This window comes from Gymnodraco acuticeps, unplaced genomic scaffold, assembly GCF_902827175.1.
Source record: "Gymnodraco acuticeps unplaced genomic scaffold, fGymAcu1.1, whole genome shotgun sequence".
NCBI lineage: Eukaryota > Metazoa > Chordata > Actinopteri > Perciformes > Bathydraconidae > Gymnodraco > Gymnodraco acuticeps.
The window spans coordinates 3,162,765-3,188,237 of record NW_022990235.1 but is presented as its reverse complement, the minus strand read 5'-3'; the positions used below and the strand labels follow the sequence as shown (position 1 = coordinate 3,188,237).

The following is a 25,473-nucleotide window of genomic DNA, read 5'->3' as shown; positions in this document are numbered from 1 at the left end:
TTCTTGTGTTACATCTAAAGTGTTCCCCCTGCTGTCGGTGTCCCTTGCTTTTTCTGCTTCTCTCGTTACGTTCCACCGCACGTTATCTGCAAGATGAGCGGAGTAGGCGCCAAAAAGGGTCCCACCGCCAGTGTGGTGGAGTGGGTCGGTTCAGCTTGTAAATTCGCAACAGACAGAACCGACTTCAGAAGGTGAGATAATGTGGATATTAAAAAATGAGTTTAAATGTGTGGTCATTAGCTGTGTTGCTAACGTTAGCACACGCTGCGTCCGTCAGGGAGATTTGCCCTTGCCTCGTCCAGTCCTGCTTTCGGGTTTCTGGACCAGTCAACCCGCTTTATTTTTGCCTGTTTTGTACCGACCAAGGCTGGGTTGAAAAGTAAACTTAGTGGGGAAAGCCCCAGGGACCCAGTAGTACCAGGGCCACCTAAAAGCTCCTGGCCTACTGTATGTAGACTGGTACTTTATGGATTTGAAAGGGAAAGCTGCACCACTAGGTGAACTACCACTAATTTGTTCAACATGATACAGATTCACTATACAGTTGACAGCTTACAGAAATAACAATAACAACAGATACAGTGGCAAATCACACTAGATAAAGATACTATAAAACAAATACATTTTTAAGTTTCTTGATAGCCTCATAGTTGGGTTTGAAAGCAGTTTAACATTATGCTGGATATCATTGTATTTATGAATACCTTGCCAACTCCTTTATCAATTTAAAAAATAACATGTATCTTCTTTTCATTTAGTTTTTGAATAAACCAATCACGAAATGTTCCCATAATAAGGTGAGCTCATTAAATATGATGCATCACAAGGTATTTGACATCATTTCTTTGTGGGAAGTATATTCAAATGCTTTATTACTTCGATCTTATGTACCCTGTTTCTATATCTACAGTGAGACATTATCTCTCTGGGTTCATCTTCAAATTAGTGACTGTATTCTGATGTATCATTGTTTTTATTTTGCCTCAAATACCCAGTACTGTTCAAGCTATGGCATTTATAAATGAATGTGTTTTTAAAGCTTTAATCTTGTAAGAATAAATTGTAACTCAGTGCATATCTTATCATATTCATCTTTCAGGAATCTTCTGGTCAACCTGGGTCTGTTTGTGGCGGGTGTCTGGGTTGCGAGAAACCTCTCAGATTTCGACCTGCTGGTTCCTCAGCCCTTGGCATAACTTACATAACTTACAACCAGGATAATGGTGAGATCATCTTTATCAAAGACAGAGGAATGTGTTGATACGTTTACAAAATGATGTGTATTAAGGTGCACTTCTTCCATCATGAAAATCTCTGCTTAAAAGTTACAATTGTTATATTTCATATGCAAAGTGATAATTAGCTTCAAGAGATGCGTGTTTGTAATTAACATAATCTATATGTTCCTTTAGGCGCCTTCGACCAACAGAGAAGAAACAAGGGATTTAAATGACAAGACTTTTCCATTACTAGTTTTATTTTGAAAACAAATCATCTTATCAAACCAAATCAGCTTCACCTTTATGTCGATCTTTTTTTGTTATTGTTGAATCAGTACCTCCTTACTTTGTCCCATAGATTGTGAAATAGCTCTTATTTAACTTTCACATTTGAATCTTGTGAGAGGTGATTTCAGCAGCTATGTCCACTCGGGAGCTCTTTGTGGCTGCTGCTCGTAAACATCTGTCTGCTGGTAGAAAATCTCTCTCCGTCCCTCAGAGTCTGGACCTGGCGGCTCAGGTCTTGGCTGTTGATCTGGGATTGAAGCCCGCTTTGTTGTATGACAGCAACGGCGCCGGTGCAGATCAGCTGCAGCAGTATTTGAGCTCTTTGCAGTGTTCCCAGCTTGTTTCTAAATCACTTCTCACACTGGATTTAAATGGAAACACTCTCATTGTTAACCCTCTTACTGTCAGGGCGAAAGTAGAACAGATTATTCATGATAAAAACGTGGCTATTATTGACATCTGCCACTCCCTGGAGAAGCCCACCATCGTAGACCCGCTCAGAGGAGAGCTGAGGAGCCTGACACACGATATACTGCTCCTCCTAAAGAGGTTGGAACAACTGAAGGAGGCTGAGAAACCGTGTTATGTTGGAGAGAAGTCAGAGGAGTGGAACCTGTGCACAGTGTTTGGTATTTTATTGGGTTTCCCCGTCACTTACTGGTTTGATCAGACGAAGAGCTTTGAGAACTGCCTGTCTCTGACTCCCCTGATGGTGACTGCAGCGTCAGCATCATGGCAGGGCGACTCCTCCGAGCACAGATGTTGTCTTTACTCCTTCAGCGTCCCGGCTGCTCTGCTCCAAGCTGTGCAGTCCAGCCTGGAAAACTGGAAGCGGTCTTTACAAGAAAGATTTCAGCAGCAAAATGTCTTTAAGGATCTTACAGTTCGTCAATCTACAGTCACTCTGCCCTCTGTCTGTTTGTGATGCTACCATGATGTTTGTCTTAAAAATAAACAGTTAAAAAATGATGTGGGTTTTTACTTTATCACTGCATTAAACATCAAAATAGCAGATTAGTTCTTAACGTCAGTGTTATTCAAACTTGGGTTAACCAATACCACTGGTCAAGACAGTACACACACACACAGCCTGTCTGTGTGGGAAAATCGAAACATTTAGGAGGACACATTTGCTTAACTTTGGGCATTTACAAGATTGTTGAGGGGTGCTATTAATAAAAACAATTGGTCTACTCAATAGAGTGGTGCGGTGACGCATCCTAAAACCCGGAAGTAAGCTTCTTCCGGTTCCCTCGACAAAAAAGCAATGCAATTTCTCCATAGGATTTTGGAAAATAGCTCGAAATAAGGTCTGGTTGACACACATTTAAGAGACTGATCATGTTTTGTTCATTCAGATAATCTCCACATTACTACCCTACTTTTATAATTTTCTAATCATAAATCTATCGATTAGATTTATGATCCGGGTTTTAGGATGCGTCACTGCACCACTCTATAACGTTACTTTTTTTAATATGAAAGTATCCCAGTTTTAGAAACATACAGGATACCTTGTGCCACATGAATACATAGACATATTTCTGGTGTCCCAAAGATACGTGTTTGAGAAAGAAAGCAGAAGAAAGTCATGGCAATTTCAACTTTTTGAGAATAATAAAAAAGATAATGGAATCGATATATTGAACATTGCATTGTTGGTTATTGGCCTGACTTTTCTGCCAGGTATCGTCACAACAGCGAAGTGTGAAGAACAGCGCTGTTTGAGTCAAACATATGTATTTTAAAATCTTTGCCCCTTTTATACAGTTTTTAGGAGCATTCCGATATTTATTTGAGCATTTTTGCCATACCACATTACTGACAGTTCATTTTGACTGAAGTAACAGTTGAAAGTGGCCAACTACATTTCAATCTCTTTCAATGTGTGAATTTAAGATACAATGCTTTAAAATGAATTATTTAAAAAGAACATTGTCTATTTTTGTAGTTACATAACACGTTACATTTGCATCAGTTGAAACATAAGCCTTGCATTGTTAAACAAATTGATAAAAGGTCAATTCTATTGATTGTTAGTTTAAAATGTACACCTGTCAATGTTAGCACCATTATATAAAAACATGAGTATAAATCATTCCAGGATAGCACAGATTACACCTTTTAAAATCAGCTGATTGCAGTACATTATGTATCTTTTAAATATGTTTCCAAAAACATTGTCGAATAACCTTGTTGGGTTTAATGCAAACCAGAAAGCATATTTAAATTGTCACGTTTAGATGATTTAATTTAAATCAAAACAGCATTAGGGCACAACAGTGCCTGGGCTTCCAGATGTCACGACACATACTTTGTGATCTACTGCACATTTTGTATTATGCCAAAAACCCACAGCAGCAATACTCACAACAGACTTTCTGTTTATCTTGGCTGAGACATTGATCGTGTGACACCAATCTGATATGTGCAGAGAAATCGAATCTTAAAGACAACTAGACTTTCCTTTTACTTGTAAACTGCATAAAATAGCTGATAAGAAGTTTCAGGTTTTACTGTACTGATGTACTAGCAGATGTAATAGCAGCAATTTCCTTTGGAGGAGAAGTGGAAATGCCTCTTTCTCCTTTGACATTACACAAAAAAACATTCAAACCCGTTTATGAAGTGAATTATGTTGTTGACATGTTTAAGTCTGAGGTAGTTCTGACCAGCTGAAAGTAGCAACAGACAATGTGGTTGCAGGGGGGTTGAAAAGTAGTTCATTGCCATTTTAACGTAGAATATCCAAACTGCATGTCCACGACAGTCAGACAGAATGAATAGCTGACAGCACTTCACCGCAGCGGCCGCTCACTTTCAGTTCAGCCAGGTGATCTGCCCTCGTAGGCCCGATGTTCAAGATGGCGACCGACATCTTACGATCACCCGCTGCCAGTAAAAACCTGTATCCTGAATATACCTTAAACATAACAGAGAGGGTCACAATTAAATAAAAAAAAGTCCAGAAGAATTGTGTTGTAAACTGGTGATATTTCAACCAATCCTACCTGTAACGATGACCCTGCGACGAGCACCGCATCTGACTCTGCCAGCCGGTCGCGCACAAACTGTACTGTTGCTTTGTTCACATTGTCTCCAAAAAAGGTGACCTCGGGCTTCAGTATCCCTCCACATGCCTCACAGGAGGGGACTCTGAAATGGAGCACCTGCTCGTCCTCGATGAACACATCCCCGTCCGGAGCCACGCCGCTCGTCTGCGCCCTCCATTCTGGGTTTAGTGCAATGAATCTCGCCTGCAACTCCTCCCTCTCTGAGACTGCTCCACAGCCAAGACACATCACCCTTTGGAGGAAGAATATCAACACAAAAGGTCAAACAATGGTAACAAAAACATCCATCCCAGTTACTGACAGTTTAGTACAATAACATTATGTTTTTGTTTAAACCAAATCCTTAGATTTATAATGTACCTTAAAGTTACAATTATTCCTTTTCCACTTTCCTGGAGCAAATAGGAAGACCACAACCTTGATTATTATGTATGGAAGACTTTAAGGGCCCGGCACATAGTAAGGGGAAATAATTATGTTGTTGCTTTGATATATAATTTGGAGTGTTAAGTCTTATGAATTCAACCTAGTAGTTCCACATTTATTATCAACATTTCTACCTATCCTCAAAAATAAGAAACTAATCGTCCTCCCCTAATTTTTCCACTTATGCCTGACCCTAATACTCTTCCGTAACTCTCAGAGCAGGTTGATGTGTCAGGTGTTTTCTCACCTGTGAGCACAGCCATGTAGCTCAGTCAGTCTTTTTTGTCCGGCCTTAGAATGAAGAGAATCCACATTCTGTGTCACCAGCCAGTGCAGCTTCCCCCTCTCCTCCCACCGCTGCAGGGCCCTATGTGCAGAATTTGGCAGATGTGAAGAGAACTGCGGCCACCCGACAAAGTTTCTGGCCCAGTAGCGTTGGCGGGCCTTTGCACTGCGGACAAACTCTGAATACTGCATGGGTCTTCTGTCAGTCCGAGCATACAGGCCCACACCCTCTGAGCGGTAATCAGGGATCCCCGACTCGGTGGACAGTCCTGCTCCGGTGATGACAAACAGGCGTCTGGCTCGGGACACAAAGTCCTGCAGGAGCTCCAGGGAGTGGGCGTCAGCCGTGCTGCAGGCCGGGACAAAGCTCACCATCCCTGCAGGGACCGAGGAGGCCCTCCTCACAGCGTGCATTGTGAGGATCTGCCGTGGCAATCTCATCTGGACAGGCAAACAGATGATTAGAAATAAAAACAAACATGTTCTGTACACCTCCTGCTCCATTTTCCTCTGCTATAGGTGTTGCCAGAGCACAAATGGAAAACTAAGACATTTAGAGACATCACCTTGGACATTGAGAAAATTGAAAGGATATTTTTCATTTTTTTTAAACATTTGACTAACCACACAATTTATAATTAATGTAATCAAAAAAGAAATAACTATAATGACAACACAAAATCTACCGAAATGAAAATATGAAAGTATGTTAAAATAACATGAATGGATCTTAATAGGATACAAGAAGGCAGCCTATGATTAACAATATTAAAAAAAGGTTACACTACAAGTGAATGCTAGTCTGACAGCTAAGAAGCTACATACAGCAAACACACTTTGTATGAGGGTCAATAACGAATAGTGCACTGTGTCACCGGTAAATTAGCATTAGCCGGTTTAAGTAACAGTCACTATGAAAGATTGTTTTTCTATTATAATATTACCTTGTCTACCGGGAGTTACGGTGGTGGCCACACGTTGTTGTTATTGTTAATAACTGGAGCAACAACAAACAGTCGGCAGCTCCACGGCGTGGGTTAAATAACAGACTGATATAAGATGGGAACCTTTGTCCGAGGGACAGAAACAGGAAACACCATGTTTTACGTAACACCAAACACACACGCGCTGCAGTCTGGGAGTAGTAGTCAACAACTGAAATATCAGGATGGTTTTCAGCTTTATTTGCTTAAAATAAACTCGTTTTTAAAAAAACATATAAGGTATACCTGCAATTCTCATCGATACATCAGCTCTGGCTTGAATTATACCTTTAGTAAGTTGATAATGTTCAGTTCTTGTTGACTTTGTCGGGATATAGTAAATTATTGCCATTTCAATACAACTCCACCACTTTGACCACAGTGGTTTCACATTGTATTTGTTTTTAGGTAACACATTGACAGTATAAGAAACACACATTGTAAGCATAATAAAAGTAGATTCATTTATTTATGTTTTTTTTGTTGTTGACATACTGTGGCACAAAGATGACTGAATAACCTTGCACCACCTTAACTACATTACATACACCGCATTACATGTTAGTACAAAACATAGATTGTGTTAACTAATTTGTGCAAAATGATGTATACATTTCTATATATATATATTGCAGTAGTCTTAGATGTTTCAGCTGTTTTTATATTCTACACACACTGTTCTATCGTATTATCTTAACTTTGTTGTTTGAGCCTTTATGATTGCAAGATGCTGTGTTAATGATTAGATGTGTGGGAACCACGTGTTACAACAGTAACAGAGTACACAACCTGTATGTTTATAATATATTTTTCACATTTTGGTAAGGTACATTTCGATTCTATATTTGTGTTCTCTACTTTTCTGTATATCCTACTTAAACCATATTTTGATTTTAATTATTTTCAGGCCTTAAAAGTGTTTTGTGTTTTTGAAAGACACAGATGATTCACAACATTTGATGTTGAATTGGCATCTAAACGCTCAAATTCATCGGTTCAGTCAGGCAACAGTGTTTTGAAATTCATGTCGGCTGTCAACCAGGGATGGTTTGTAGTTGAGATTCTGGATGAAGTATTGATCCACTGAGCAGCAGAGAGAAATGTGTCCTTTAGAATATGCTGCACACGTCCCGATTACAAAACTCCAAGATATCTGTTGAAAGGGAAATTAATGTGAACACATTAGCATTATCAACAGGAATGAGGTTTAAAATCATCTAGTGATTCATCAGAGTAGTACCAGAGTGTGTGCAGTTGAAAGCCGCTTCCGCCTGACTGTAAAACTCCTCTCCTAGGATGGAGCGGGGGTCCATGTGGCCCGTGTGGACGAAACACTGAGTAGCGTCTTTGAAAAGCAGATCACTCTCTCCATATTCCTGAGACTGAAAGAGCTTGAACTCTGCGTTTGGGTTGGCGGATAAAGTTTCCTATAAGGATACAAAAAAAGTAAATATGCGGTGGAAAGTAAATATAAAAGTAAGCAAATATACTTAAATATAATTTTCGATACTTGTCCTATACTCAAGTAATACCATTTTATAAGTTTTAATCCTCTATATTTATGTGTCAGTCACTTGGATATTTCAAAATAAGGTAATTTTGTCAGTGTCCAAAATGCCATTTACTTTAGATTTTACCTGACTATGAATGAGTATTTATTCCAATTCCACTTCAAACGATCCAAACTGTCCCTTTGAATTGGGGGTGCAGCTGAGCAACAATGCGAGACAACTTGAAACATACGTCTTCATGCAAAGTCCCATGTCTTCATTGTGTAAACGTAAAACCTGATTTAAAACAGTGTTCACAGAAGCTGACCTGTGACTTCATGAGGAAGTCGTACACTCGTGCTGTGAGCACCGGCCGCGTCATGACGCTGTTCGGGGGGATGACTCCCAGGTTGCAGCTCTCCCACTCTGCCAGCGGGGCCCGACGACCGTCCCCACACAGCAGCTCGTAGTCTGACAGCGTCCAGCCCTCTGCCCAACCGCTGGAGTTCAAACCTGAAGAACAACATGACGAACAATATAATGAAGAATACTAAACATAGAGTTCATGTCTGCACAAGTGTGTGTGTGTGTGTGTGTCAAAACGTTATCTTATATATCTCACTGAGGATGTTGTCAAGAAGGGTGTGTTGCTCGAGGAAGGCCACGTCACCATAGCTTTTCCCACTGGGATCTCCAACCAGACACCTTTAATAACAAGTCAAGATTAAAGATTAAAAATGGAGGTGGAGGCTGGACAATTCATATTGAAACTACTTTATATGAAAAAAATAGTCCTATGGCATCATAGGACTATTGAATGAATGAACGTCAACATTCCTTCATTGAATACATGTTGAAGTTACTCTGAGGCTGATTCTTTGCCTACTATTTATACAGTATATACAAAGGAAGCGAAAAAATGTCAAGTCCTGTGTTTACAGGTTCCCCAATGTTGCCAAAAAAAGCTGGTATTTTGAGTTTACATGCCATTTAATAAAGGCTCTGAGCACCAACCAAATTCCCTTTATATCAATTCTACTAGGCGAGTGTCATATATCAACAAAAATGTCTTACAACCAGGTTGAATAAACCAAAACGATCTTAATGTTCCCATTTTCTTGTACTTAACCTCTGACTACAGGCTGAGTTCAGCATCTGGCTGCCACCTGCAGATGATTCCTCATTCCCTCAAGTATTTCATATTGAGTTGCTCAAAAAAGAAGGGAAAATATAAGCTTTCCACTTCAGCAAACCCAGATGAACAGAAACTAGTTCAGGGGAGAGACTCCACGTACCTTAATGCCCCAGTGTTGCCATAGTAACGCTCATTGTGGTTGTCAGCGCAGCGTTTGGTGGCGGCCTCCCCCGTGCCTCCCAGACACACTTTACACAGATTCCCCTGAGAGCCCGGGAGGCAGCCTTTCCAAAACACGTCGTTGTACACTGAGGAAACACAAAGCATGACACAGCAGCTGAGGCCTGTCAGAACAACCACTTCGTTGGATGATATATTGTCCTAGAAATAATTGCGGATAACTATCTTGTTTTATTTAAGTACCATTATATTTCACTGATATAATGATAAAATAATGGCATATTATTGCAAGTTAACAGAACAATTGACAAAACAATGAATAAAGTGGACTCTCAGAATCTGTTCAAACGGTGCAATAAGTGCACAATGCACATTTCCAAAAGATAGATGTCATTATTTAAAAAAATCCAAATATATAACATAAAGTTCTGCTTCACTCGATATTTGTTGTCGGCCCTTGTCCTTGCTGCACTTAAAGGAAAGCATGCATTTATCCATTAAAGAAAGCTACTTTTGTTTTGTCTTACCGGCTTGTGTCTGCTCTTGTACTTATATGTGACACTGTTTTTTTTGTACCTGTCCTGAAATTAATATATCACTCAATAAAAAGAAAGTTGATTTAATAAAAAAAGATTGATTAATTTAATTCAGTTAATCAATTTATTCATACAAAAATAGAGATTCAAAACGTTATTCTAAAACCTCAGCAAAAGCTTTGAAAGTACGAAAGAAAAGGAGACATTGGGCTCAGCATTAGTTCTGGTTTAGTAAAGTGCAGCCCTGCTTCCTGTGGTTGTCTGTACTGCACTGCTCCTAACACTAGGAACCGGTCAATTGCAGAATGTATATTTCCCCTCTGTGGGACGATTAAGGGTAGCCTTAATGGCTTAAGGTTTAATATATTAAAAAAAAGTATATATGTGAGCAGTACCTTGGTCGGGGCCACAGGGGGCGCTGCTGTTGTGCTCCAGGCTCAGCGGGTGTCTGTAGGGCAGCAGCCAGCCGGCCGGGCTGTACATGTGTCCGTGACAGGAGCGCCGGCCCCCCAGGTTCCCCATGAAAACACTTTTGCTCGAGCGCCTCGCCACGGCCACGGCAACCACTGAGGGCAACACTGAGGGGAGAGAGGGGGGAGGTTTTAAAGACAACACTCACATCAGATACAAAGATTATTTCATGCAGTTTGTAAAATGTGCTGTGTTACCGTCCGTCTCCAAGTGGGTCGATCCCTCAGCAGGCACACACCTTTCTCCTGAGAGTCCAAGAGAACACAGAGGAAACTGATCAATGTTTATTTTTAATGAATGAAGACTTGTACTGCAACAAATGCACTATATTTTTTATTATTTAATCAATTTATTTATAAAATGTCAGAGAATTATAGAGAATCAAAAGTGAATACCGTATCATATCCTTATTTTGGATCTGAATGATTAACTATCTCTACAACAATGCAAGAGAAGAGTTTTTGTTAGGGACAAGTTGAAATACCTTTTGAAATTAAAAGAGAATACATTCAAATAAAAAATATATTTGTACGGAGCACTCCACACACTAAATGATGCCTAACTAAATATATTTTTGTTACAATATTGTTATACTCCCAGACTACTTATTTTGATTGCTTTTCATTTATTCATATCTATTTTTGGGGTTTTATTTGTATTGGTATGATTGTTGTGTAAATGTTGTTGTGCTTGCTTAGATCTCCTACTTGAAAAGCCTTAAATATGTTTTGAGAATGCTCACAGTCTTACCATAATATTCTGTAACTACCGGAACAAGACCACATTTTCCTGCGATGAAAGAGTGAGTAGCATCCAGCGAGACGCCGTCCACCTCGTCCCTCTGTGGGAGACACAGGCGGGTACTTGTTGTCTTTAAGAGTGATGGAACTTTAATATTACTAACAGTCTGTAATTATACTTCTTGAATGACTTACCTTGATTTTCTCGATACAGTCACGCATTGACACCGCTCTGACACACACCAGAGGGTCCGACTTTATATTGAGAGCCCACTGCTCACATTTCTTCTGCTCTGCATGGCTAATACAGCACCATCGCACGACACTGTCCTCCAGGGAGCTTCCTGCACACAATCACGCTGTAAGAGGTCCCGCTTAATGAGTTTTGAATATACAACAGAACAATGTGGGTGTAAGCACCTTCATGTCCAAGACCTTTGAGCAGCGCCACATAATCCAGCCCCAGCAGCTGGCTGACGTCCATGTCGTCTTGCAGAACGGCCAGTTTATCCGTCGCATCTTTGAAGAGAAGGTCGTTTTCTCCAAAAGAAGAGGAGTTGAAGAGTTGGAAACGCTGCCTCTCTTTTCCTCGTTTACCAAACAGCATCTAAACAACAATAAAGAATCCCTTACGAATCTTATATTCAGGCACTATGGGCACGTGAATCTGAAACAAAGTGAGTGATGTGTGCAGACAAATGTGGGAAATGATTGAACAAATGAATATAAAGCTACCTGCACCGTCGATAGGAATTTGCGAGCAGTCTTGCGCAAGTTTAATCTGGTGACCATGCCGCCTCCTGGACCCCGGCCCAGGTTACAGATCCTGTAGTGGCTGAGAGGAGCCTGTGAGCCGTCTGCACACAGCAGCCTGAACTCATCTCTATCACTGTCTGAGAGAACAAACTGAATATTAGGAGGGAGCTGATATATTTTCTACTAAATGTTGATTTTAAAGTGTTTTCAGGGCATTTTTCATTATTAAATAGGCAGAAAAATAAAAACTAAAGAGAGGTGAGGGGCATTTAACACAAAAATCCCTGCTGGTTGCCCTCAGAAAATATCATTAAACAGCAGAATATATGAAATGGAAAACATTCTAGAAGTCTATGACAAGAAAGCTTACCTTCAATACTTTCAAGAGCTAAATGATCCACAAATGCAACATCCCCGGCCCCCCTCCTGAGACATCTGTGACAGGGCGAAAGATGTAATAGGAGAAAGGAATGTCTATGCTGTTCAGACCGTGTACATATTATAGAATATAGAGAATAGGTTTAAAGTGAAGTTGTTGAGTTCGACCTGAGGGCCCCCTGGTTGTTGTAGAAGGGCTCATTATGGGATGTTTCGCAGTGGTAATTCTTCTGGCGAATATATGACTTCTGGCCTTGGCACAGAGCGCACAGAGGAGGGGCAATGGCAGCAGCTCCGGGAACACAGCTGGCACTAAAAAAAGTACTGACGTCTGCTCGAGAGGGGAAAAACAAATCAGGCACCATAAAACCATTAGACCATAAATGCCAAAATATAAAACATTATGAAACACCCCTCACACGGCTCTGTTTTCTCTGGGAGCTCATAATAATAATGTGTTTACCCTGACTGAGCGGCTGCTCCTTGGACCAGCTCAGGTAGTTTCTGGAGAGCAGGAAGCCGAGGGGGAGACTCCAGCCGGCCGTCCACCGGACCCCGCTGTGGCAGCTCCTGAGGCCCTTCAGGGACCGGACGTCCAGACTGATGTTCCTCACCACAGCTACAGATAGAACACAGCCTCCTGCAGACACACACAGCTCACTGACACTCTGACACTCTGAAGTCTCTCAGAAAGCTGAAGGGAAACCTACCGTCGCTGTATATCTCCTTGGCGATGGCTCTAAGGCCAAACTGCTTCACAGCAGAATACACTTCTCCTGCATCCAACGTCACGATATCAGCACGGTTCGCCTGCAGTAAATATGAGTCTTTATGAACAGGTGGTAGCCAGTGTTGGGAAGGTTACTTTTCAAATGTAATGGGTTAAAGATGAACTGGTACTCTGTCAAATATGTTGAGGAATTTTATTTATTTTGAATTTCCTCATCAAAGTAATGTATTTATTACGTTTGATTATTTTTGATCAAGCTAAAAACTTCTAACCTAAACCAGGCAGTGTTAAACTCAAAACACTGATTATTGTAAAAGAAATAAAAAAGTGTTTGCACTGTGCCTCATCCAAACAATCATTCGTGGTCTATTCAATCGATGAAAGTCTCTTTTTATGCATTTGTTAAGCCATTGTTATTATTTATTTTATGAATATAAGCTGTATTTCACATGCAGAAACACACATTAACATGAACTCATGTGAGTGCACTCTGCTAGTTAGTTGTTTTGCTTGTTTTACAGGTTATAAACCAGAGCTAAAGTCACGACACTGCATTTAAGGTAAAGGTTGCTCACCCTGATCCGATCGATGCAGTCGGTCGTGCTGGACGCTCGGATGCAGGAGAGTCTGGCGAAAGCTGCCACAGCGGCCGGCGGCAGCACGGCCACCAGAGCTTTAGCCAGCTCTGCACACTTCCTCTGCTCAGGATCTGACACTGTGCACCACCGCATCTTCTTAGCTAACATGGAAGACATCATTCAGAAGATCAGATGAGGAATGAATATTTTCTATTGAATTTCATTTGTGAACATCTTAGTTAATGATGTAATGAATTTCTATTCACTCTTAACAATTAAGAACATCTAAAACCAACTTTGCATTTTGTTAAACTTTGAAAGGATTTTACAACGCTTAAATTCTTTGTTTCAGTTTTAATAATGTCCACAAAAAGCTCCAGAAAGACAGCAGCAATCTTTCCAAAAACAACCAAAAAGGATAAAACACTCAACAACACAAACAGTCAGAATATGAACAAGAAATAACTTAACAATGGACATAAATAAAGTAATTCAGAAACATAACTCACCCCTGATGCAGTTGATTAAGAGTAAAAAGAGGAAAATGGCATAAACTCCACGCATTCTGACCTGATGTTGATCAAATATCTGGACACATCTATTGAATATAGCCTGCAGAGCTCAACAGACAGCAGTCCTTCCTTTGAGTCTGAATCCCTGAAACTCCTGCAAGGAAGTATTACAGCCGCTGGTACCAACGGATAAATAGAAAGACTCTTGTGCAAGGGCAGTCTCTCTGAAAACTGTAAAGTGACTACACATGGAAAATAATTATCACCATCTGTCTCAAGGACGACCCCTATCCAGTGTTTTCGCAGATTTCAGGTGTGGAAGTAGCCGTGAAAGCAGCTGCTGTAAGGAACTTTGCTTTAGTGCTTTTGGATTTGCTCTGTCAATTTTACAACCATTTACATGATAGTCAACAGGAACACAAATTCATACGTGTATTTAAGGATATCAGTCTTTTCCTCAAAGCTGAGTAGAAGTTGGGTCCAAAATATGTATCGGCCGGTGAGCTGTTCTCTCATTCAATTCTGAGGTGAGTCTTAGTGTTGTTTTAAGAGATGTGATCCAGGCAGATGAACGACAATCAGCAGGTTGAATCCGTTGTGAGTGTGAAGCTCTATTTCTTCATGTTGTAAACACAGAGGGATCGGTGTCCGTCTCGTCTGCTCTCCGACGGAGGAAAGAAACTCCTGAGTCCTGGAGGGCGGTCTGTAAATGGCGGATCCTCTCCGCATGCAGCCGCATCGAGGGTTTACGCTTTGCCAGTTCAGCGGACAGCCTGTCAATGCGTTCCTCCAACTGTTAACATTAAAAACATTGACTGTGATACATGTCAAATTACTTTGAGTTTTATACTGCTTCCCCTCATGTGGCCTCTGTTTGCAGAATTGTTCACAGCCCATCACTTATCATTTAAACGAGACCTCCAAAGAATGCATGCCAAACCTAAGCCACCAGTGTCAGAAAGTTACCTTTAAATAACTTGTTTTAAGATCAGGACCGAGCCCTGTCTCTTTCCTTAATATAAGAAACATGTACTATTACAATTACTACAATAGAGCTGCATCCATTGAGGCTCATCTCCTTTGTTTGGATACAACATGTATTTCTCTAATCTACTGTTAAGTATTTGTTACTCAGTTGGTTGTAGTTATAAGTGGTCTAACACTTTACATAAACATGTTATAAATCATGCTGAAAGAACCGTAATAACCATGAGATAATAATGTAGTAAAAAATAAATGTTTGAACAAAATGAAGACACACTTTATTAATGTTCTCTTTCTGGAGATTCAAGTTGTTGCACCTAAATCAGTACATCAATCATCAATACAGTATCTTCACTCAAGTGTTAATACTAACTTACCAGTTTACCATGATGTGAGTGCTGAAACGTTACGTTTTGATTTAATATAAATACAATGACAGAATTCTCTTCACTTCTTACCTCCTTCAACTCTTCACAAACTGCAATTCTTTCCATTTGTTCACCCGCTCCACTGGTCTGCACCCAACTCTGTAATACTTCTTTCAGTTTTTGCCATGCCCTGAGTTCAAACACACAATCAAACATTATGTTAACGGAGGGCTGTGTTCAAGAACGTGAGAACAAATGGATACCACAGAATTTGTACCGGAGCTGTTTCCTGTCCCGTTGGTATGTCATCATGTCCAGCTGGATGCCGAGCAGCTCTTCAGTGAGAGCGGAAGCTGAATCTGTCGCTGCATCTTCTAAAGATCCTCCACCGGTTGCTCTCTGACATACGTCTTGATAAAGCAAAACAAATACAAATCTTGTCATTTGTGATGTTCTGAGTAATCCAAGCTGGACAGGCATCATGTTTTAAAGTCAATTTGTACAATAACACATGCAGGTGAAGAAAAGTGCAGGTAACATACCTGAATGAGCTGACGAGTGTTCAAACGGAGGAACAAACTGATGAAGTGAAGCATCTCCAAAACCTGAGCAGTTACTCTTCCCCAACTTTTGAAAAAAAAGAAGCCCAAGTCAAGTTATTAAATGTAGCTTTTATCACATTGCTGATATCTGGTGAAATCGAACAGGTGATTATTACCGTTTCTTCGGCCCCAGTAGTCATGAAGGCAGAGGGGGGTAGAAGAACGTCTTTATTTTGGGTTCGGTGTTCACAGGGTGACACATTAGATATGATGGTGCTCTGATGTGTGGAGGGAAAAGAGACGGGAGGAGGATGGAGGCAAGACAACGCAGTTTGATGGCCTTCTGGTGCAGGAAGGCTGAGAAGTGAGGGGTTTGGAGCTTTGGTGACGGCCATCTTCCTTTGGGTGCTAGGAAAAAAAGACAAAAAGCTTCTGTTAGGGCTTCCTGCTGAGTTTATTCTCATTTGAAATAAATGCTTAGTTTAAAAAAAATGAATGGTGTATTGATTATATTGAAAATGTACTTTATTGTTATTGTAGACTCAAACAGTTCCTTGCAGCGTCGTGGCTGACGTCGATGCCCGCGGCTGAGTGCAAAGATAAAGAAACAATCTGTCAGACCGAGGCTCACTGAGGAACACAGGTCCCCGGCCTGAGAGGGAGTCAGACTCACAGCTCGCTACGCCCTCCATCTTCAGCTTCCTGCCCCTCTGAGTGAGACGGGGAAACCCTCTTCAGTCCAGATGTAGTCAAACAGAAGCTAACACTCTTCTTCGGTGGTTGATCTTTGACCTCTTGCTCTCTTCGGGGTGTACACAGCGCCCGCTGCTTCCACCGCATCGCACAACGCCTCACCACTCTCTGGAGGTGGCGGGACCGCTGCAGGACGCAGGCAGACATGATGATCAGAATCAGAAACGGGTTTATTACCAGGTAGGTTGACACGTACGAGGAATTTGACTAGCTGTCGTGGTGCACACATAAAAGTAAAACAACAATTAAAAACACAGATAGAAAACTATTTTAAAGGTGCCCTATTATACTGTTTTTCATCGATATATTATAGGTCTCAGATAGGTCTGAAGTGTTATAACAAAACAAAAAAATACCAAACAGATCATTGCAGCATCCCATGATCCCTCTGTTTCAGCCCTGTTTCAAAAGTGCTGATTCTGTGTCTGTTACTTTAGATGAAAATAAGGAGCTACCCCCCACGCCCCTCTGAGAGAGATTTGGTTAAAAATAACACAATGGTGCTCTAGGAGGAGATTCAGGTGATAAGGTGGGGGGGGGGGTTACCTTGGTTGGCTTGTTATTGGCTAATGGTGACACAAGCCAAAACACCGTTATGACATCATAAAGTGGCCAAAATCTGATCAGCTCATTTTCAGACAAGTTTTTATATAAAAAGATCAGGACAAAAAGAGAGCGAATCTTTTTTCCTGAAACTTTCAGAATCTCTTTCCACAGAGGGGACACATGTTTATGTATAAAAGACATGACAAAGTGGATTTTGCATAATAGGTGACATTTAAGAAAACTATAATAACATTAAAAAATATAGTAAAATACTGCGGTATTTACATTGAAATGGAATTGGAATAAAATATGTGCAGTAATAAAAAAACAAGTTATTTGTAATGATACTCAATGTAATATCTGAAATAACACAAAATGAACTCCCACCTGCTCTTGGCTGTGCTGTGTTAGGCTCGTTGTGAGGTTGTTCATGTGAGCAGCGTATGTGAGGATACATGTCACGCCCTCCCTCAGCAGCTGGTCTCTGTACACCTCTGCAGCTCTGACCGCCTGCTCTTGTTTTCTGCGCTGCTCTGTCACCGTCTGCCTCCACCCGTACAACACCTATAGCAAGTTCACAAAACAACATCAAGACCATGAGTAGGGCTGCTCAATTAATCATATTTTAATCGCAATTACGATTTTGGCTTGCAACGATTATGAAAACAACATAATCGAAATAAAACGATTTTATTTATTTTTTATTTCAGTTGAATTATACTTAAAGTTCAGGGTAATCAACTGTTAAAAACATACAGTTCACATTTTGTTTTTCAATAAATTGATGTTTTTAAAGTAAATGGATAATCGTTTTTAATAATCGTGATATCAATTATTGACCCAAATAATCGAGATTATGATTTTTGCCATAGTCGAGCAGCCCTAACCATGAGGACCAACGGTTTATTTTTCAAAGGTAGAAAAGGTTGCATAGGCAAGTGTTACCTTGGCCTGAAGAGAAAGGGACCAGTGCCAGAGCGCTCGCTCCGTCTGCTTCGCTTCTCTCCGTCTGTGCTGCAGCTGTTTAGTGGGAAGGAAACCAGATTCAATGCCAGTTTAAACTGAACTAAATCAAACAACATATATTGTACATTTGTTTTATCTCCATGTGTAGCAGCGATAAAGAAGCTTAAATGTTTAGGTGTTAAAAAGAGACAAACCTTTATTCTCCACTGCTCAAAGTACGTCTGATACATCTTCAACCTCAGCAGGAAGATTCCCTGTCTTCTCATTACCTATGAGGTAATCACATTTTTTTTAAAAGCCCGACAAAACAGATTGGCTTTATATAACAGTTGAGGGATAATAAAGTAACAACCTTATTTTTATGATGTTGATTGTGATGCTCATTCCAGACTTTCAGTGCTTTAGAAAGGAGTTTGGATTCATGGTACCTCCTGGCTCTTTCCATGCATCGCCTCTCTCTCCGAGCCTCCCTGGTCTGCGTCCTCCAGTGTCTGAAAGACCGCAGCAGCCGCACTACACACAGAAAACATCAAGCTAAAAGTCTAGAACAATTTAGCAACACGTGCCTAATCTTAACAATATTTTTGACACAATATCTTAATGTCAAATCTGAGGTGTAATGCTATGACAGCAGTGATACAATGGACACAAGTCGATGACTTTGACTGGCATTTGGTTTTGGATACAAGAAAGAAATTAATGAAGAATTGAATTATTTAGAGAAAATAAAGACATTTTGTATTACATGTTTAAACCTTCAAGTTTCATTTGTAATACACTGTTTTAGGGGTCTTTATGATTTGAGTTTCCTTGTGTGAGAGTCTCTCTTAAATGTAACCTTGTGTTGTGTATTATTTTTCAGCTTTCGGACAAAAAAGTAAGAGCAAATCAAATCACTTAAAACTAACACTTTCCAACTGTCAAGCTGTAGGTGTAAGAAATATACATTACGACCAATAATCTTATTAAACAGTAACATTCAGGGAGCTGAAGGGACATTAACATAAAACATGATCTGCTAACAGAAAATAAATGTTAAAATGACCTGAAACAAACAGCATATGGAGTTTTGATGTTACCTTGATTGATGGACCTCTGAGCCTTGTCGACTGCTTCCCCCTGCTGGTGGCGCTTGGACACTGAACATGCTGCTGCCTCCCTCCACGCCAGAAACACCTTAGAAGATTTAGTGAAAAGACAGCGATGAGCAAAGTCTCCCACAAATGTAAAACTATGATATTTAGGGATATGAGGGAAATGGACTGCTGAACAACCTTAAGTAGAAGAAAATGCTGGAAGTGATTTTGTGCTCGTTGCTCCTGGAGCCTGACCTCTGTCAGCAGCACGGCGTTCTCCCTCCAAACACACAGGGCTGTCCTGGAGAGACAGCATTGAGACAGAGAAGAGAAAGGTGACACGGGTCATATGGAAGGAAAAAGTAAACGGGAGCACATGCAGATGTAAGAGAATGTCAGGGGGTGTCTTTCTAATTCTTAATCGACTTGCACATGTCAAATTGATTTTCTGTACCAAAAAAAAGAAATGTAACATGAAAGCAGTTTAGGGGACTAAGACCATACAATTAGCTAGTCAACTAATTGACAAAGAGGGGGTAGTCATAGAGAATATAAACAACATTTTGTGTTTGTTACCTGAGAAAGTTCCGTTTTTGTTGTCTGTGAAGTCCCTCTGCTTGTCGATAGGTCTGAGACATCTGCAGGTGGTGCTTCTGTGAATGCAGCATCAGCCTTATATGTATTACTCCTCATCTTAAGAAATCCTGCGATAACAAATGCTGACGTACCTTCCAGGCCACAAACGTGCGGTTCAAAAGTTTAACTTCATAGATTTGCTGCATCTGCTTCAGTCTGCTTTTCTTCTCTCTCTGGCTCTGAACATACTGACCGAACACACAAGTGATTATTTCATTATTTTCTTTGAGCTGTTTAACTGAGTATCTCGATATAGTTGGACTTGTTGTTATTAGTCATTTTCTACACATACACACCATTTGTATTTCAATAAATACAAAAATTGGATTATAAACCCATGTGAGCTGTGTTACAGTCCAGTGATGAGCTTTCAAATGAGCTGCATGTGTAGGTCATTTGACAAACAAAAAAGAGAATGGTTTCAAGTCTACAAGTTTCCAGACCTAAACAGGTTTGTCCCTCTTTACACCTTGAAGCCAAAACAACAGACGCCTCAGATATTGTGTGAACAGATGTGAACAATAACCACCTTTTTCCAATTTTCCACAGCCCATCTCAAGCAGCGCATGTCACCCCGACGATAAGCCTGCTGCTCACGATTTCTCCTGACATGCAAACAAACGTGTTCAGCAGTAAGTGTTAGCCAACAGATCGGCAGGTTACATCACTCTACTCAAACTTCTGTATCCTTTCACCTGTCTTGCATCTCAGTGCTGTTGTCCTTCAGCTGTTTCATGGTCTTGTCAAGAAGTCTGTGTCTGTAGAGAAGCTCTGAAGCTTTCCATTTCTGCTCTTCGTCCATTTGCTGCTCTGTCCGCAGCTTCCAGCGACTCCAGGCTCTCTGCAGGAGGCAGCGCTCCTCGTGTAGGATAGCCTGACAACAGCAAGTTCACAGTCAGTATGGGATACAGAGCAGCCCTCCTCATTAACGACATGCAGCAGTTTGTGTTTCTCTTTACAGCCGACATACCAAACGCTCAGAAAGCATCTGCCCTTTGTGTTTCTCCGATTCCCCCCACCAGGTGTAAAACACCAACGAGTACTGACGCTGCCTGAAAACACAGGAAGAGACGACACACAGTTAGTTTGTTGCTGGTTTGGAAATGACTAGCTGATTAAATTATAGTCACTCCACAGAATTATTTTGCTAAAAATCCTATTTATATTAAACGGAATACCTGTTGGTTTTGGACCAAAGACTTACGAATATAAATATATATATATATAAATATTTCTCTATTTTTTACATTTTATAGAACTAATGACTAAAACAAAAGATAATCATCGGATTTTTTTATAATTAAAATATGTGTTATTAGCAGCCCAAAAGTCATGGGGTTGGTAACTCACCGATTATAGACTTCTGCCTTGTGTTTCCTCTGTTTATGGAGTCTTCTCTGCAGAGTAAACTCAACCCACGAGTTGAAACAGTGAGGCAACATGCGTTCAGCAAACCAAATGTCTGCACGGTGCTCCAATACCTGCAGAAAAGCATGGTGCGTTTGAGTTGGCAATTCAACTGTGTTTTAAGAGATAGCATCACACAGATACAACCCATATTCTCACCTATTGTTTCCTACAGTTTGAACTGATTTATACGTTTTCACATTAGGTTTCGTTTTCTCTATTCTGTTATTGGATCCCAAACAAATACCTGCATGCGTTGCAGTTTGGCAAGTTTCTCTCTCCAGCGTTGTAAACAGCTGCTCAACAGGGACGTGCTGTAGAGAGAAGTCCAAATGCATACACCAATCATGCAACAGGAAAAATCTTTACATCAAATAAGCAACATGTTTGAAGCTCGGAAGCAACAACTACAAAGCATTTCATATATGCAAAAACACGTGGGTTTGCTATCCTGGCTCCAAAATGGTGGAATGAGCTCCCCATTGAAATCAGGACAGCAGAAAGCCTGCACATCTTCCGGCGCAGACTGAAAACTCATCTCTTTCCACTCCACTTCGAGCGATATAACTATTAACAAGAACTGCTAAAGCACTTATATACTAATAAAGGACTGGCTTACCTAAAGCCAGTTGAGTAGCACTTGAAATGTTTGGCTCTATGAAACCTGATGTACTTATATGATTCTGTTTTCTTCAAGGTTGTGTCTTCCTGGTCGAATGTACTTATTGTAAGTCGCTTTGGATAAAAGCGTCAGCTAAATGTAATGTAATGTAATGTAATGTTCCACTCATATGTAAAGCACCTGTATTTAGTCAACGCCATTTTTGTTAGTGGTTGAAAACTCTTGTCTTCAGCCTCCTCCTGATGGTCCCGCCACAGATTCCAATACCTACATGTCATCTAGGAAAAACAGAAGCATTACATCTTTGCAAACGTTAGTTAATGTTTGGCATTGACACTGTTGTTGTAGGGATGATTGTTTGTTTATTAGTTACAGTTTGATGGCAATGTTGGACCGCCATGTTGTTGTTCAGACGGTGTGTTCTGTTCCTGATGATGTTAACAGAAAGGCCCTGCAATCCAGCGCGCTGCAAAAAGAGCGCACGATGAACAACACAATGAATGATTGCACACTCTATTCACATGCAGTTGCTTAATTTACTCTTTTTCTTACCAGTAGCTGATGATGATGATGTTGACTTGCAGTCCTGTGTCTTTCAGCCTCTTCTCTACACAACGACACATCTGCTGACAGGCTCAAGTATCAAACTACTTTACTGAGAATCATAAACACTTACTAGTCTACTCATAATGCAGTAGCTGGATGAAAATGAAAGGTATGTTTATTTTAGGTTTGGACTAGGATACAAGCTCTCCAGCGCTTCAATGTTCTTCGCTGGGTGCTCCGTATGGCCAAATGCTCTGCGGTTTGCAAACGTCCCTCCTCATTCCGTTTACGATCCAACGCACTGCTCCATTCACACCAACATGTCATCATCAGGCGGAGATCAAAGGCACGCTGAGCCAAAGCTAAAACAAAAAGACAATGTAGTTATCACGTTTAAAAAAGAAAAATGTGAACATGAGACATATCGATTGAATGTGCTTGTGGTTATTGTGAAATGAAGAAAGACCTTGTGATGTTTTCTTGGTTTGGAGACACAACACATCACTTTTCCAACGAGCTAGTGTTTTTCTTTTCAGTCTGAGGATGAAGTGAAGTGCCGCTTTGGATTCTTTCTCTTTCTGGCAACAAGCAGCTCTGTGCATGTCTTTCCACTGAAGCCAAGTCTATAACAAAAAAGGCACATTGCCACATGAAACACAAAAGAAGGAGACCAGCCTCGTCAAAATGTTGAGAGTATGTGATTCATGGATGCCTTTACCCTGCTCTGTAAAGTTAGTGCCCTCTGTTTCAGAGCTTGATCCTCTAAAGTGTGAAGGTCCTGATATCGCCGCAGCAGAGCCTGCCACAAGCTCCACGCTGAACTGAAGAGGTGAAAGACACACAAAAGCATTACAATCAATAATCCACAAAGCATTACAAGTCTGAGTCAGGTTTGTAAATCAAATGATCTTACTGCAGGCTTGCGAGTCTGTTCCGCTCAACGGCCGATTCAAGCATCTTTCTCTTCTGTCGTCTCGTTTCTACGAAAACCTTCCATCGTTCCCAGACCAGACTCATCTGCTGCCGGTCAGCTAGTTAAGGAAATCATAATGATAAACAGCTGCTTCTGATATCTTACAAAACATAAATCTGTCATGATAAGTAATTTTGCTGCATGGTATTAGGGATTTTTTTATCCTAAAGAAATAGAAGATAAATCGCATAACACAAAAATGTTATTAAAAGGACTCTCTGTTAACAACATTTGCAGATAAATACATAGTTTACATTTGGCCCATTTGGGTTTAGAGAAACATTCATTCCTTAACAAACAATTAACTTCCATTCAAGTGAAATATTAGTTAGACATATGGTATCCCTCCCATTTTTTTTAAACCGAAAATGTTCCCACAGCAGGACTGTGTATATAACAAAAGATTGAGGTCATGATCATATACTGCTGCCATAAGTCCAATAAAGTAATTATCGTGAGAGGCCTACTTTTAGAAATCCTTTCATTTTATGTGCATACCAAAAGATTGAGCTTTTTGGACTTTGCTTTTCTTTTCCCTCTGCAGCGACAAAAACCTTCGCCAGCTATGGAATACCAGGTTATACAGATAATACCTGAAACAAAAATGGCATGATTAGAAGACAAAACTACAATCTATATCTGTGATCAGCAGACAGTGTACCTGTACCTGTAGTGACACTCAGCCCGCACTGAAAGACTCCACTCCCTCCTGGAGGTCCACCACTCGTCTCTCCATCCCTCAAAGGCCCGTCGCAAAACCACGCTGTCACAGTGGGACCTGCAGCGTGTCATAAAGAATATTAACTTGGATTAGAGAACTCAGAGTCAGAAAGGACATTTGATATCAAAATAAGAATCTGGTTAGTTGCAAAGTAGTTTTTTACAACTTATGGAATGGCAAAACGTTACATTATAGATATTTAAAATGACAATTTAAACTAAAAATAATGCACAATCTAACTGTTTGGAAAGAAAATAGCCCAGCATTAATGTACAAACATATAGGCCGATATACACAGGTTCACAGTATTAAGAATGAAAATAAAGTGGGAAACAGACTGTGCTCCTATTGTTAAACAATACAATTATTTCTTATTTTAATGACACTAGTTTTCAAAATGAATGTTACTTGGCTTTATGAGGAAGAATTCGGCCAAAGGTGTTCTGCATCCATATCCTTAGAAACTTCCTTGCCAAGTGCCTGCAATACATGAAAAATAATTGTTCATTATAAAATAAGGAATGGATCATAATTAAATGTACTGTCTATGTATGTTTCAATTTGTATATGTTGTTATATAAGATTATATAAACATTTATTGATTGAGAAATGTAGTTGTAGCAGTGACAATACAACAAAGTTAGGTAAGATCACAAACCAAACAAAGAAATTAGAAATTACGATAAAGTTAAAACAGTGAGTAGCTGGTCCTAAATATATGTATTTAAAATGTAAATAAGTGAACACGTGTACAGTCCATCAAAACATAGCTGTAGGTTTCTGTCATGGACTAACAAACATTCCTCTGGAACAATATGTAATTGAATAGAAGTGGTAATAAAGTAAATTGCACCTTATTCTCAGCTCTTTGAGTCTTCCGCCTTTGTTCCAGCTGTATCCCACTCTGTATGGTATCTTTCTGGTATGAACTTTGCGGACTTGTTTTCTTTCAGCACCAGAGCTAACACGGCTGCTCGTATCTCGCTTTCTGCCAACGGAACTCTGCATGATATTCACTCAGACCTGTGGCTTACAGAACGAAAGAAACCCGACATCACATCTGAATTTTTTTTTGGAATACTAACACATTGCGGAGTGATTATTATTTAGGTAACTGCCGCGCATTTGTTTTTCCTTGTCACATGACAGGGGGTGTGGCGTGTGGGTCGTCAACGGCAACAGTTGTACACTGCGCTGAGTTCACTTGGTGGTCGTTAAATGTGTGTTTTCACACTGTTTAATAATATTTCCTTCTGAATACAAGGCAGTGGCTATATGAACTTATTCTATAAACAATACTATTTTAATTACAAGATATCTATATTGTCGCTGCCCCCGGGGTCCTTCCATAGTAAGGTCCACTCGTAATGTCAGTCCTGGACAGCTCGCAAGGGCGGGTTATCACAACTACACATTTATTTGAGTTATAGAAAGCACAAATTAAAAGAAGTATGAAACAGATGCATATCTAGACTACATGGAAATACAAATATTTAAAACAAATTGTAATGTCTATTAAATTGAATGTAAAGCTTTTTAAAACATTTTTGT

The 25,473-nt window shown here is 40.2% G+C and overlaps 4 protein-coding genes across 6 annotated transcripts; 1 reads left to right on the top strand and 3 right to left on the bottom strand.

The window, feature by feature from the left end:
- Positions 1-7: 7 nt before the first annotated feature.
- Positions 8-2,477, top strand: LOC117548176 (mitochondrial import receptor subunit TOM6 homolog). 2 transcript variants are annotated; one of them, XM_034219244.1, is made up of 3 exons: positions 8-191; positions 1,100-1,223; positions 1,413-1,704. In XM_034219244.1, exons 1-2 carry the CDS (start codon positions 94-96, stop codon positions 1,194-1,196), a joined length of 195 nt encoding a protein of 64 aa, XP_034075135.1. In that variant the 5' UTR covers positions 8-93; the 3' UTR covers positions 1,197-1,223; positions 1,413-1,704. The 2 variants fall into 2 exon arrangements, with proteins under 2 accessions (XP_034075135.1, XP_034075134.1); XM_034219243.1 differs by lacking the exon at positions 8-191 and having other exon boundaries at positions 1,413-2,477.
- A 948-nt stretch (positions 2,478-3,425) lies between these two features.
- On the bottom strand, positions 3,426-6,365 carry sirt4 (sirtuin 4). The gene is made up of 4 exons (XM_034219242.1): positions 6,238-6,365; positions 5,256-5,734; positions 4,520-4,814; positions 3,426-4,431 (listed from the first exon to the last, which is right to left on the bottom strand). Exons 2-4 carry the CDS (start codon positions 5,732-5,734, stop codon positions 4,279-4,281), a joined length of 927 nt encoding a protein of 308 aa, XP_034075133.1. The 5' UTR covers positions 6,238-6,365; the 3' UTR covers positions 3,426-4,278.
- Positions 6,366-6,726: 361 nt separating this feature from the next.
- zgc:172271 (uncharacterized protein LOC100000381 homolog) lies at positions 6,727-14,255 on the bottom strand. Its single transcript, XM_034219305.1, has 16 exons — positions 13,268-14,255; positions 12,673-12,772; positions 12,426-12,602; positions 12,131-12,293; positions 11,955-12,019; positions 11,564-11,721; positions 11,249-11,435; positions 11,024-11,172; positions 10,839-10,929; positions 10,286-10,333; positions 10,013-10,195; positions 9,062-9,209; positions 8,389-8,471; positions 8,095-8,279; positions 7,517-7,703; positions 6,727-7,429 (listed from the first exon to the last, which is right to left on the bottom strand). Exons 1-16 carry the CDS (start codon positions 13,448-13,450, stop codon positions 7,386-7,388), a joined length of 2,151 nt encoding a protein of 716 aa, XP_034075196.1. The 5' UTR covers positions 13,451-14,255; the 3' UTR covers positions 6,727-7,385.
- Positions 14,256-14,283: 28 nt separating this feature from the next.
- sfi1 (SFI1 centrin binding protein) lies at positions 14,284-25,263 on the bottom strand. 2 transcript variants are annotated; one of them, XM_034219303.1, is made up of 31 exons: positions 24,776-25,263; positions 24,331-24,402; positions 23,869-23,979; positions 23,700-23,794; positions 23,142-23,259; positions 22,947-23,049; positions 22,695-22,851; positions 22,429-22,590; positions 22,235-22,305; positions 22,056-22,148; positions 21,863-21,960; positions 21,308-21,374; positions 21,004-21,134; positions 20,624-20,705; positions 20,349-20,527; positions 20,183-20,258; positions 19,746-19,841; positions 19,594-19,670; positions 19,216-19,318; positions 19,021-19,117; positions 18,294-18,454; positions 18,136-18,210; positions 17,921-17,995; positions 17,363-17,539; positions 16,350-16,555; positions 16,201-16,263; positions 15,853-16,084; positions 15,677-15,761; positions 15,412-15,544; positions 15,225-15,324; positions 14,284-14,575 (listed from the first exon to the last, which is right to left on the bottom strand). In XM_034219303.1, exons 1-31 carry the CDS (start codon positions 24,928-24,930, stop codon positions 14,402-14,404), a joined length of 3,624 nt encoding a protein of 1,207 aa, XP_034075194.1. In that variant the 5' UTR covers positions 24,931-25,263; the 3' UTR covers positions 14,284-14,401. The 2 variants fall into 2 exon arrangements, with proteins under 2 accessions (XP_034075194.1, XP_034075195.1); XM_034219304.1 differs by lacking the exons at positions 23,700-23,794; positions 24,776-25,263.
- Positions 25,264-25,473: the final 210 nt, after the last annotated feature.